The following is a 13,316-nucleotide window of genomic DNA, read 5'->3' on the forward strand; positions in this document are numbered from 1 at the left end:
TCAGTTTTTTCTTATTGTACAATAGAGCCATATATTCCTTTCTACTAAATATTAGTGTATAGATTTAATCTCATGGGCATTTAAAAGTTAAAGAGCCACAACCACCATTTATTTTTCTTTGGTTAAAAATAAAAAGTAAAAATAAAAAAGTGAAAGCCTTACCACTACTATTGACTGCAAAACCATTCCCAAACAATGCTTATGTAGAACAAGCCAATTTACTGAAGAGCACCACATGAACCCTTTGGAAATAGCTCAAAAAAGAAAAAAAAAAAGAATCAACCCCAACAGCTCTGAGAGTGGAATATCCCAAGACAACATCAGCTATGGCCACCCTATCAGGAAACTCAATTTAAAAAGCAAAATAACAGGTTAAACACTTAATACTGTTCCAGGAAGATTGTTAGTTGTTGTTTTTTGGTTTTGTTTTGGTTTTTTAAATACTGTTATATTTTAGGTTTGGCTAATATGGATAGCACAGCAGTTGTTTACGTTCCTTTAGGAAGTGGAACCTCCCCTCCCATCCTGCCATACTCTTCCAGTTTAGAGGTCTTAAAACTTGAAATTAAAATTAGTTCAAAGGACAGACCTCAGTCCTGCAGTACTTCAACTGTAAAATGGTATTCTGTCATGGAAACAGTTGTCACAGAAGACTGATGCATTTTGAAGAAAGAAAGAAAAATCTCTAGGGCAAGCAAAGCTGCAGTGTTGTCACGTTTACTTTACAGATACTTTCAAAGCATAGGAATGTATTGGTAACTCTTATGGTACATGAATCAACTTAAGTTTAATTTTGCTAGACCAGTTTTGTGGGAATTCAGTTTTCTTTTAGATCACAATAGGAACTAATAGTTGAGAACAAAAATCATTTGCACAAAAAGACAAACCAGAAGTTGCAGATCTGCAGTAAAAAGAGACAGAACCTGATACTTATTAATGACAGGACTTCTTGCTAAACAGACACAATTACTACTAAATACATTATAGTCACGGGTAAAAAGGGTGGTTTTATTTGTTCTGAACCTTGTTTTTAATATTACTGTATATGCTCTATCCATGATCTGGCAATGTATGAAAGTAAATGGAAAGTTTAAATGTGTTATTTTTTAAATGCCTTTAACTCAAGACTAACAAGCTAAATAGAGTAGATGCTATTGTGTGCTCCTGATGCAAAACCTTCCATAAAAACAAAAGTCTCAGAAGATGAAGCACTGATATTAAAAAAGGTTTTAAAAATTACTTGCTAAACAGGAGGAAAACCCTTTCCCCAAATATCCTACAGGCTGTCCACTTCAAAAACCGTAGCACCCTGCCTGGTCTAGTCATGTACACACAAAGAAAAACCCAGAATGATCTCAGGTGGTCATTAGCCACTGCAGTATAGTTTATTATGAACACATGTGCTAACATCACAAGGCTATACAACTATATTCATTATTTCCAAGGGGCAAAATTTCTACTGAGGAATCCAGCTGATTTATCAGATTTAGCTGGGATGCAAGACTGAACAACTGATAAAAGACAAGAAGAGACAGACTCGATCATAAGGATGACTAGCATTGAAACAAACAGACTTCACATCTACTGTATTAACTCTGTAAGCAATAATTTAAATAAAACTGCTGATAGTTTTGTAGGATGGACAGAACAGGATTACTTTTCCTCCTCCCCAAATACCATTGTGGTACGAGTAACTTGCTGCTGTGTTGATACCAGGGTCCCATTTTTCCCCATCCACTTTAATCCATCTCTGGAACATAGCTTTATATACAAGCAGAAGTAACCAACCCTACTTAGGGCTACCACGAAGGTAAGTTCATCCCAGTTGTCCGTATCTGCTCCTCTGTTATGCAGATTTTGAACACAACACCTATACGCAGGAAGAACTTCCGTAGCACAGCTCGAAGCTCAGGAATCAGGTCAAATTGCATGATTTCACACAAGTACGGGTAATACGTTGAAGCATGTGCTCTAAACTATCAAAGAAGATATGAGAAAAGAACGTTATTCTCTATTACTATAGGAAAGCACAGAGGTTTTCCTCATTCATGGGCACACCAACTTGTTAAAACGTAAGGTCTCACCCGATCAAAGGCCCCCCTGGATGGCCAAAGGGCCATCAAGCCCAGTGTCTGTTTTTCCGCAGCAGCCTTAGCAGATGCCTACGGGAAACCATGCACAGAGCACGCATTTGGCACTACTTCCCTAAAATAGAGCCAGACTATTTTGTGGGTCAGGCATTTCTCAGGCTAGAGCTGGTATCAAGGACTACTTGTAGAAACATCCCCCTCTGATGTGAATGTAATGAATATTTGCATTCATCTTTTCCTCAAAAGGGCCAAGACCCTGAAAATTATTTTTTGCTATCACTGTCAAGGAACCAGAATTCCAATTTTACAGTAGTGAAATTTAACTCTACCATTCTGTGCATCTGTAATACAGCACAAGCCCATCCTTTATTGCACACTCATTGTGCTTTTATATGAAAGCTCTGCAGTAATTCTGTCAATATTTCTGTACAACTGTGAATTTCACAGATGCAGTCCAATTTTTACAATGTGGAATGCTTGCAAAAAATGGAGATGTAACGATTGCTGTATTTCAAGGAGAGTACACACTGTGAATAAGTGAACTAGCCACCTTGCAATACGGATGATAATAAAGACTGAATTCAACAGAAGCAGAAATGAAAAAATACCTGAATGCAAACAGACATGACTGCCAGCCTGTTCTTACCTTTTCATCACTGATTTTTAGTGTTTTTGTTAAAAGCAACAGCAGGAGATTGGTCCAAGCTTCTCTGTGGCTTTCTGAGTTCACGGTGATAAAATATGCCAGGGCTTCACTGCATACACTGAAAAGATGACTCAGTTCAGACAAAACATAAAGAAAACCCACAAGAAGTTTTTATAACATGCGCTGTTTGTCCTCTCATAGTGTATTTTGTTTTCAAGTAAGATGCATTTCCACGGGAAAGTTCTCAATTACATGCAATAACTTTAATTACATAAATTTGTCTTGATTTTTCTGTTACAGTAGGTGGTACAGAAAACTGAACTGAAATAGTTTCCATGTTGTCAACAAAGAACCATGGAGTCAGAGGTGGAAGAGTCTGATCTTCCTCATAAATATTCTGTAATTAAAGTGTTGTCACCTTCAACCTGCAAACATTATTTCCTGATCCTGACATTGGGACAGCTTAGGCAACAGTGACATGAAAGAGTTCTCCCTCCAAATCTAGACTGCTTTAATAAAGATCTGCAGAGCTCAGCATCACGGATTACAGGGGGATTACTATTGTGTTAATAAATTTTTGGTCCTTGCTGTAGACTGTCAACACAAGGTACAAACTGTACCACTTACTATGGCTTTTTTGGGGCACTATTTTAATTAAAGAGAGAACAGAACCGCCTCTTTTATACAGCAAAAAGATTAATATGTCCATAGATACTGACAATTCAGAATGCTACTGAAATCCACTGCATTAACACCAATAGCAAGTTTAAGAGTTCCTTACATTTGATTAGAGATTAGTACTCTGAACTTTCATGTCCCAACAACTTACTTTGCAATAATTTTTTTCTTCTTTTATTATTATTACTAAATTAATATTTATTTAGCATAATTTTCTATGTTTACCTACGTTTCAAGTATACAGCAACTTATACTGCACTCTGTTTAGATTATGGTATCCTATTATACCTCTAAATATCATTATTTACTCAGATGTGAAAAGTATTCATACACCACCACTTTTGTAAAGACAAGCTTGTGTCAGGCAAGAAGGTGCTTCATTTATTCCAAGTAGATTGCTTCCTTACTGCTAAATAAACTTTTAATAAAGAGTGGTCATATATATATCTCTCTATACGCATCTACCTTCGTACACTTTGCACGCTCTGCTCAGCAAGTTAAAACAGAACATTTGTATCCAGGGATGCACCATACTGGCTGAAAACAGAACACACCAGCACCAAGCCGATACTCTTACCTAAGCAGTCGCTGTTGTATAGCGTCCCAGGAGTCTCGGCGGTTTTCATCCACATACATTCGAAAGAGTATTCTCAAGCAACAAGCCAAGCTGCTGGTCTCTTGTTTTAAGAGATTGGGTTTTGATTTACCCTTGAACCCTAGAAATCAGTTACACATAGGGAGAGAGGGAACATTCACATTTGTAGTTTCTAGCCAAGAGGTAAAGTTTATCAACAATATCTCCACTAGTGAACAGTAATGATTTCTTGTCCCAATAGTATTTCCTCCTCCTTTTGATTGAGACTTATTAGTTTATAAAGATATTTAACTACAGTAGTACCAACTGTGTAGCTCTAATCAAAAAAGCAGATAATTTAGCAAACAGAATTATTCAAGTCATCAGGAAAGAGACAAGTAATAAAAGCAGGCAACACTGTCAGATTAACTGTAGAGATTATTGCAATTGTGTACTTTTGTATCCCGATAGCTAAATCTATAAATGGAGCTCAGTATTTTTATCAAACTAAAAATAAAAACCTCACCTGCTCTCCATAACACCGTTCGCTGTTCATAATTTGAATTAAAGGCTTTTGAAAATGAATGAGACTCTTGTAGACAATCTAGTAACTTAAAGAGGTGATGTGAAGACATATATTTATACATTCCTTGGTCTTCTGTGTCAATGTGGATATCTGCATCCAATGCATCTCGCTAAGAGGTGGAGGGGGCAGAGAGAGAGGAGTGTCAATAACATTCTTTTTATATAAGCTTAAGAGACTTTGGTAGTTCACAGACCATATACCACTAACTCCAGATTCCATTTTTACATAAAAGTGAAATATTAGTGCAACACAACACAGCAGAATGGTCCTGTCAAATATCAGAGTTGTACTCTTTTCAGTAGATATTTTAGAAGAGAGAAGTTATGATCTATCCTAGTTGTTGATAAGAAAAAAAAATAATCACGAACAACACAGGAAGAACCTCCCTTATCAAGGTATAAAAAAAGTCGTATCAATACAATATAGAGCATTTCTTCTCCTCTAGGACCTCACTGAGTAGGTCTGCTGAATTCTGAAAACATCAAAATGAACCACAAAAATAGTGCAAGTTTAAATGTTGCATAGTGTAGAAATTCCCCATCTTTGGCTAATGCCAAGTTTCATTACAATTGGTCAATATTTTTAGCTAATTTCATTAGGAATTTAACTATACCATCCCCAAAACACTACCTGAATGCACCAGCCCAAACTTCTAGCTTAGGGCTTCATTAACATAGCCGAGCAAGAGCTACCTTGCACTATTCCCTAGAATAAGAATGTTCAGGGACAAGGACCTCTCAAGGCAGGTAATGAGTTAAATCTTGACCATTAACCTTGCGAAAGTTCAAATTCTGCATCTCCTCCTGTGTAAACACCTAGAGGCTGAGCAAAGACTCAACTGTAGCAAAATGAAGACACTCAGGCTAAACAACAGAAAAGAATGCTCTCCCCAAACCAAACAAAATCCACTCTTCCTAAGTATGTATTCATTATAAAAACAATGATAAACTATTATATTGATAATAAAAATAATGGTAATATAACAGGCAGACTGCCAGGAAACACTGGAGGCAGTCAAAGAAATCACAGCTTAAGAGTAATGACACATGCATTCAGGGTAGTGCTGAAAGTTAGAAAAAGGAAGAGACTATACACTCTATTTTGCAAACACACTGCAGAGCATTCAATAGCCTTTATAGTTTACTGCCACAACAAGGTTATAAATAAGTCTGATGGTACCTGAGCTGCAGCCATGTGCTCAGCATCTTCCTTCTTGCTTGTTGCTGGATAGAACACTATATTATCAATGGTCTGTATCAATTCCAGCTGTACCACACACTTTATAAGGAGGCCAGCAAATAGTTTCTGGTCTAATGAAATGGAGTAACAGAAGTTTCAGAAGCAACTTATGACAATTCCCTTACAACAGGCTAGCAAAACACTACGTTACCATTAGCATTTTGATATTTAGTGATGCTGTGAATTATCTTATAAAGAGAAAATTTCTGTGCAAGGCATAAACACAAGTTGTAAAGATGTACCCCAAGTTTAAGTGCCCAAAAACTTTCTCTACAGAACTACAGAAGTGGACTAAGAGTGGCTATAAAAGTTCATTTAATAAACTTGCATGTTTTCCTTACTTGTGTAAGGACCACCTTTCCAGCTCTCGTCTGTTGGATTTGAAAATTGACTTTGTCCTCTTTCTGAAGCATTTTTATCCATGCTGCTTAAAGACTGGTGATCTAGGTCTAAATCCTAGAAGAGAATGCAGAACAATTCTAGCAATCCAAAACACTACCTACCAACCAGCTATCGGTTTTCAGATGACTTCAAAAGGCTTCCTGCATCCATTCTTTATATCTTATTTTACAATGACACCAAATACAAGCTAACAGCAATTCCCGTATTTGTTGTCAAGTGTATTTACTACAATAAAATATTTTGAAAGCTAACCCAACACAAAACCCTTCGAGTTAGTTTGTTGCATTGAATTAACTCTTACCAAGTGTTTTTCAGCTGAATCTTCCTCCATTCCCACAGGCCTCCACGTCAGCAAGCTTCACAAAGTAAAAAAATAAAAATAGGTAAATATTGTTGCTCTGGATTCACATATGAGTACAAGAATTAAGTTTATGAACTTACACATGAGGAATAGTAGTTTTGAAGATTTCTAGCATACAATTGCATGTCTGGCCCCAGACTTCGGGGCTGAATTTCTGTCCATTTAGTATTACCAGGTTTTCTAGGCAGTTTGTACCTGATCGAGCCAACTGCTCATTATCTGTGAAAGAAATGTTCCATATTTATCAACTTCTACAATATCAATGAAAAATTAAGCACTCTCTATTACTGCTCCATGCAATATTTTTATCACGTTGTGAAATGTATGGTATCTTAGGTCAAAGCCTACTTATAAAGTATATTACAATATCATCAAGTTCAGGAACCTACTGAATAAAAAATAGTGTTTAAAAATAAGATTTCATGAGATTGAAATCCAAACAGGGAAGACAAAGGATAGGAGAGAAGCAGAAAGGAAGCATATAGTGAGACAAACGAAAGAAAAGCACCAATTAGAAACTTATGATTTCCTGCAAGGTAGTCCCCTCACATTCCATGCTAGTAATATGCAGGATTTCAGGCCTAAAAGTTGAAGCTGAAAAGAAAACACATTCTTTAAAAAATAATATCTAAAAGTATTAGATGGTTGAGGGATGGGAGGGAGAAAAAAGAAAAAAAATCAGAATGCATACATGTATATATACGTGTAAAGAAATGAGGTATTTTATCCATGCAGCCAAACAGAACAAGATTGCTGGCAGAAGATTTAACACAACTCTTTAAAAGCTTTTGCTCTGTCACAATAGCACCACAAACACATGATGAACACATTAACAGAAGAGCTGCCTAACTGATTAAACAGAATGATGCTCAAACATTTAAGATCATGCATCCATCATATTGTCCTAATGGTAGTTTTTATTCTTCCAAAATTCAGTTAACTTTCCCTTTCTTAAGTAATGAGCATTTAAAAAATACATCAATCAAAAGATACAAGTAAATAAGCTACCTTGTTTTACACACCAGTGTAACTGTGCAAGTATGTCAGGAAGAAGGATCTCATTTAATGCTTCATAAAATTGCGTAAATACATCACAGATTGCATAAAGTGCATGGTTGCACGTAGTGGTCATCCATTCAGATTTCTATGAGAAAAAATTAAAAGTCTTTGTTTTTATGCGGGTTCTTCTATGATAACAGCACTTGGCTTATGCATGGCTATTCAACAAAGGACGTAGCCTCTGAGGAGAGGAGTAGAATTTAAATAAAACTAAAAAGCCTCCCTACTGCAGACGTCTTGTCAGAAGCATTTACTTGGCCACATCAATACTGTTCAGAAAACTACACATTTTCACACCGAAGTGTGAATATTCTCCTTGAAAATATTCAGACAGAACGAACAGACAGACAGGTCACTGGATACTAGGACAAGCTTCATACGTACCACAGAATACAGCAGAATACAACAACGTATCATTATGTTTGGGGCAGCGTGGGGTGGAAATGCACTGACAAGACAAACAATACAAACTGCTGCCTTGATTGTTTGAGTTCTTAAAGAAACAACTCTAACCTTTGCTTGCTTTTTGTTTTGTTTTGTTTTTACCTCTGTTTGTTGTTCAGGGAGTTTCATATTATCAAAAATCCGAAACACAATTCTGAACAGATCTTGCCACCAGTGCTTTTCAAATGTATGGCCGTAACTCTTCATTATTTCAAACATCACTGTTAAGCCTCTATAAACAAATCCAAATAAATAAAGGAAAAGATGTTAAAATGCATAGCTGTGATCTCTTCACTAACTGAATTTAAAAAAAAAAAAAAAAAAGAAAAAAAAAAGAAAAACTTCCTTACCTTGTTCGAACATCTAATTTGCAACGATTGATGATACAAGAAAGTTCAAATAAAATGGGAAACCATCCTCTGACCCATACTCTGTCCCCAGGAGCAACATTCATGTCATCACTTGTGTACTCTCTTAATACCTTGGAAATGGGCAGGAAAAAAAAAGATTTTAAAAAAAAAAATCTCAAAAATCTTTAAATCTGAGAGATTTAGATACTACTAGTGGCACAGACAGACTTGAAAAGTTAACTTAGTTTCTACTGTAACACTCAAATCCTGTAAAATATAAGTATAAATCTGAGACATAACTATTTCTGAAAATACTGGAAAAATATATGGAAAATAAATAAACACTTAAATCCATTTTACTGAAGTCCTGCTAAAGGCTTTACAAGTTGCAGAGGTTTGGACTTTAGGAAGCAAGTTTAACAGTGGCAGGCAACAATTATATAAATATAGGTAATAAGGAAATCTCAGTTTGACATAAACCAGTTCTACACTTTTCTGGCATATTGAATTCAGCATGCACATCTTGCAATGGTCACATGCAACTGCAACTCAGGCTCAGGCTCTTTCCAGCAAAGTGATTATTATATTAAGTATTCACACAATAGACTGATGTAGAAAAATATGCATGTTTGTAACCAATTTAACTAGACGTAATTAGGGCGACAGAACAAGAAGTATTGTTTTCCAGGTCATCCTAACACTATAAAGAAAAGTACTATTTCATTGAGTTATTTCCAATTTGGACTGATGAGACTTAAGATTTTTAATTAGGCCTAGTTTACTGCTTCCATAATACCAAAATGACTCCTAATTCTGACTAAGCCCTTAATACAAACACTTGCTGCTGGGAGACCGAGTTTGAGTCTGAAAGCTCTTTCTTAGTTACAAGATTAGTCTCAGTTTAACAGTAGAAGATAGTGTAAGAATACGCAAGTGTAAAAACTAAAAGAAAATACCTGTGGCCTTTCTGAGACATATTTTGCACAATACCGAATAAGTCTAATAGCTTCCATGCTGGTGTCCGGAAATGCAACATTACAGGCAAACTCAGAAAGACATTTTACTGCATCCTGAAATGAGTCAATTGCTGCTGGGAAGTGCTGTTGAAAAATGTTTGCTGTGAAGAACAAACAGATACGCTTTTTAAAATTTACTGATATTGAAAGCCATAGGTAAACTAGCATTAATCTACAGATGTCAGCGATGGTATACCACTGCCGAATGAACAACCATGAAAGGACCAGATCTTCCAGATTAAATATGGTTCTCCGTCTCCCCTTGCATTCTTCCCCATCCACCCTACCACCCAAATCTGTCAGCATCACATTTTCTCAGGTTGGATAATTACCAATTTTACCAGAATCACAGCAGCTAAGCTAGTCTGGGGACTCGCATCTGTCAAGCGTTACTTACTAACTATGTGTGCTGTAGTTTGAAAGGCCAGCTCCACAATATTTCCATCATGGTCTGATGCTGCTTGATGAAAAACTGCAAAGATATTCTTCCAGCCTGAACGAATATTACCAGCTTGAGAGTTCACCATCTGAGCAATACAGCGTATTACCATGTCCCGAATAGTTGGAGATCTTAAAAAAAAAAAAAGTAAGACTTTCACAAGTGGCACAATTTTACACTGGCCCAAGGTAACTGTGCCACTTCCATGTACATGACAATCTAACCCACACCAAGTAACATCTTTAAGTAGGACTAAAGCGAGGTAACACAGAAATTGCAGTGCATCACACCTGTTTTTCTTCATAATATGCTCAAAAGGCCTTAGGAAGTCTTTCTGGAAGCGGAAGTTGGCTAACTCTCCCTTCTCAAGAAATTTCATTGACAGCTGCCTTAATGAGTCTACTGCAAAGATGGCGACGTCTTCATTAGGGTTACATCCAACCTAAAAGAAAAGCGTATTTTCAAACACATACCAGCTAACATATTGAATAATGAATTAGTTACTCATAAGTTTCATGTCAGTCCACTAAAAATCACTAGCACGTTCTAGTTTTCAAATATTTAGAAAAGAGGGGGTTACTTTCGGAGAGGGCTCAGTCTTTTGACCCAACTAAGCAGACCCATGGATTTTGTATACAACAAGTGCAGAACTATAAACAGCCAGCTACACACTAAAAAAAAAAATCTTTGGTCAAAAAACCCCCACCCAAACATGGTCCAGTTTCCTAAGGAAAATAACTTTGCTGTTCCAGGATCATCTGTATATATTTTAGAGGAAAACTAACTTGGCATTTGATCAGAAGGATAAGACAATGGCTTAAAGAAAAATCACAAATGCAAAATCATATAATGAAGTGATTAAAGACCCATAAACGTTTCTATTTATACACTTTAGATTTTTAAATAGGCCCATCCTTTAAGCACCTTTAATGGATCTTATTTTTTTTTTATATCACAACGTACAGCACTAAGAACATAAAGGAAAAAGCTGATTAAAGAAGTTCTGCTATTCATGTATGTTCTGTAACTTGATTTTAAAGAATACCTTATTGAAGTGATCTCCAATCACATGCCAAATCCTTGACCACTGCAGCCTAATGCGATTCATATTGTAATATGATATCTCCACTATCTTCTGCAGGCTGAACATGCGTGGATGGTGTGGGGAAGCCAGCTCATCCATGGAAACAGCACACAGCCATCGGACAAAGTCAACTGAACATTAAAACACACTACTGTAAGTTCAGGATGCTACATTGCAAGAGTTCCTGTAACCCACCAAACGGTCAGCATACATACCTATTGCATTTCCATCCAGCCTAGTTGATCCTGTAAATATCCTATGGAACAAATAAATGAGTTGCAGTTTTAGCTGCGCATCCACAAGAGTCAATCACATCTTAGTGCTGTAGGCAAATGTCAGCACATCTCCTGGAGGTACTTTACAATCCTCCACGCCATGAACTCTGCAACTGTTTTATTCTTACTGCTTGGCAGCAGTTCATGTCCTTCTAGTCAAAGCATTCTCTTCCCTGCTGCAAGTCACAGTTTACTACGCTTCTGCCCCACTGCAGGAAACAGGCACAGGCTCACAATTTTATCCAGGGCTAGTAGTCCTGGAATACTCATTTTGTTGACAGTATGTTAAATTTCAAAGGGAGAATAAAAAGACATTAAGAAAGCTTTGCTGCAGGACTTGGCAGGATGCCAGCCACCTGCTTGATCTTCATGTGGTTCAAGAATACTGTAATTTGTGGCCGTCAAAAACAGACGGCAGAAAGATTACGGATGCACCATTGTCCCTTCTTCCCCTTCAGCTGCTCAGAGTCTTGAGAGGAGTTCAGACCACTGATAGTGGTTCATACAGAACACTGATAAGTGGAGAATGTTTCCAAATCTCTTAAGACTTTGGTATGGTAACCGACACATTGATGTTAAAATAAATACAAGTCTGAATGTATGATTCTACAGTCTTGCCCAATAGTTTCAATATGGGTTTATGACAGAAGCATCTCTTTAGACGTTTTAGAAGGACAGATGAGAAAGATAACAATTTAGACAAGAATGCAGTGACTAATGAATAAACAGCTGAAGAACAGCAACTGAAGAAATGCTGAAATACTGAAGTTCACAAGACCAGAGAAGATTGCATGATTTAATAGGGGATAAAAGGATTTAAAGGATTTTAAAGGGCATTTATTAGTTTCAGACACCTGCACTGCTCAGGCTAAACTAAAAAAAAAAAAAAAAAAAGACACCCAAATACACAGAATACATGCACTAAGTTAGAGACCATTATGAGACAGAATTGTAAAACAAAAATAGCTAAATACTGTAATACCAACCTAATTCTGGTCTTCACTGGCTTACTCCAAAGAAAAGGCGTAAAAACACATGAATACATACAGTGCCCGTTCTCACATTACACTACAATAGCACTACTACTGCTATTTAATGACAGCCTCTTTTATGACTATTACACGCCTAAAGAGATATACTTATTTGGTCCAGAGAAAGCATCTAAGTATGAGCATCTTTCTCACAAGAGAAATGTGCTTCAAGAACAAAAACTCCCTGTCAGAGTCTGCAAATAAAGCGAGGATGGTCAGTAACTTCAAGTCACATTTTCCCTGTAAAGAGATTATATTCGCAGTACCTGTCTACTGCTACCACTACACTCTGCGAACTGGTCTCTCCCACGGACTCTTGAATGCTCGCCATATGCCGTTTTTCAGCTCCACCTCCAACAAGGTTACCTGCAATAAAAGCCATTAAAAACCACTATTTAGCATCATGAAATCATGACTTTATATTAACCCCAACTTCATACAAGTAGACAAAGAAAAGTGACTACTGCTTCCAATTAGCTTGTAATTTATACAGAGCAGATGGTGCCTTTGCCAGATCTGTGCCAGATTATTACAAAATTAAACATCCAGTAAGTACTATGGTTTTTTTTTCCTTAGGCAATTGTGTTTTGACCATCATGCTTATTAAGTTAAGATGATGTAATGCTGTTAAAAAGATTGGAAATGATAAAATATTGTTTTAAAATATGAACTCTAAGTCAGATACAAGTAGTTAATGGTGGGCACAGTTCTGTTATATTCGGCATTATCATCATGTATAGGAAACTCCAGAGTATTTTAAAATTAAAAGGTTTCCTTGATGGTTTTCCAAAGATGAAGGCAACTTGCCTTGTCCCTCTAATTTACAGCTTAAATCTAAGGTTGGTTTGTTTCTTGCACACATTGCAGGAACAATAGGAACTGGAACAGCAAGCTTAACATGCAGAGATAAGAAGTTCCTTTGGAAAAACAATTAATGATCATTGAAATATTAATTCCCAAAGATAAATGGCTTATGCTTTTACTACTAAAAACAGAGTAAAAAGAAAGAACTGATAATACTGGTAACAAAATCATGACTTGC

The 13,316-nt window shown here is 36.6% G+C and overlaps 1 protein-coding gene across 1 annotated transcript in view; it reads right to left on the reverse strand.

Annotated features, from left to right (window-relative positions):
• Nucleotides 1-1,350: 1,350 nt before the first annotated feature.
• Nucleotides 1,351-13,316, reverse strand: part of ARFGEF2 (ADP ribosylation factor guanine nucleotide exchange factor 2) — a 35,351-nt gene continuing 23,385 nt past the window's right edge. Inside the window, exons 23-39 of the mRNA XM_068416338.1 lie at nucleotides 12,541-12,640; nucleotides 11,184-11,224; nucleotides 10,930-11,099; nucleotides 10,175-10,326; nucleotides 9,843-10,015; nucleotides 9,386-9,546; nucleotides 8,430-8,560; nucleotides 8,182-8,311; nucleotides 7,585-7,720; nucleotides 6,657-6,795; nucleotides 6,517-6,571; nucleotides 6,155-6,269; nucleotides 5,754-5,884; nucleotides 4,515-4,683; nucleotides 3,992-4,130; nucleotides 2,737-2,854; nucleotides 1,351-1,976 (exon numbers count right to left, since the gene is read on the reverse strand). Of these exons, the coding sequence (XP_068272439.1) occupies nucleotides 1,800-1,976; nucleotides 2,737-2,854; nucleotides 3,992-4,130; nucleotides 4,515-4,683; nucleotides 5,754-5,884; nucleotides 6,155-6,269; nucleotides 6,517-6,571; nucleotides 6,657-6,795; nucleotides 7,585-7,720; nucleotides 8,182-8,311; nucleotides 8,430-8,560; nucleotides 9,386-9,546; nucleotides 9,843-10,015; nucleotides 10,175-10,326; nucleotides 10,930-11,099; nucleotides 11,184-11,224; nucleotides 12,541-12,640 (2,237 nt within the window). The 3' untranslated portion in view covers nucleotides 1,351-1,799. The remainder of the gene's footprint in view (nucleotides 1,977-2,736; nucleotides 2,855-3,991; nucleotides 4,131-4,514; nucleotides 4,684-5,753; nucleotides 5,885-6,154; nucleotides 6,270-6,516; nucleotides 6,572-6,656; nucleotides 6,796-7,584; nucleotides 7,721-8,181; nucleotides 8,312-8,429; nucleotides 8,561-9,385; nucleotides 9,547-9,842; nucleotides 10,016-10,174; nucleotides 10,327-10,929; nucleotides 11,100-11,183; nucleotides 11,225-12,540; nucleotides 12,641-13,316) is intronic.

Source organism: Nyctibius grandis, chromosome 19 (assembly GCF_013368605.1).
Source record: "Nyctibius grandis isolate bNycGra1 chromosome 19, bNycGra1.pri, whole genome shotgun sequence".
NCBI lineage: Eukaryota > Metazoa > Chordata > Aves > Nyctibiiformes > Nyctibiidae > Nyctibius > Nyctibius grandis.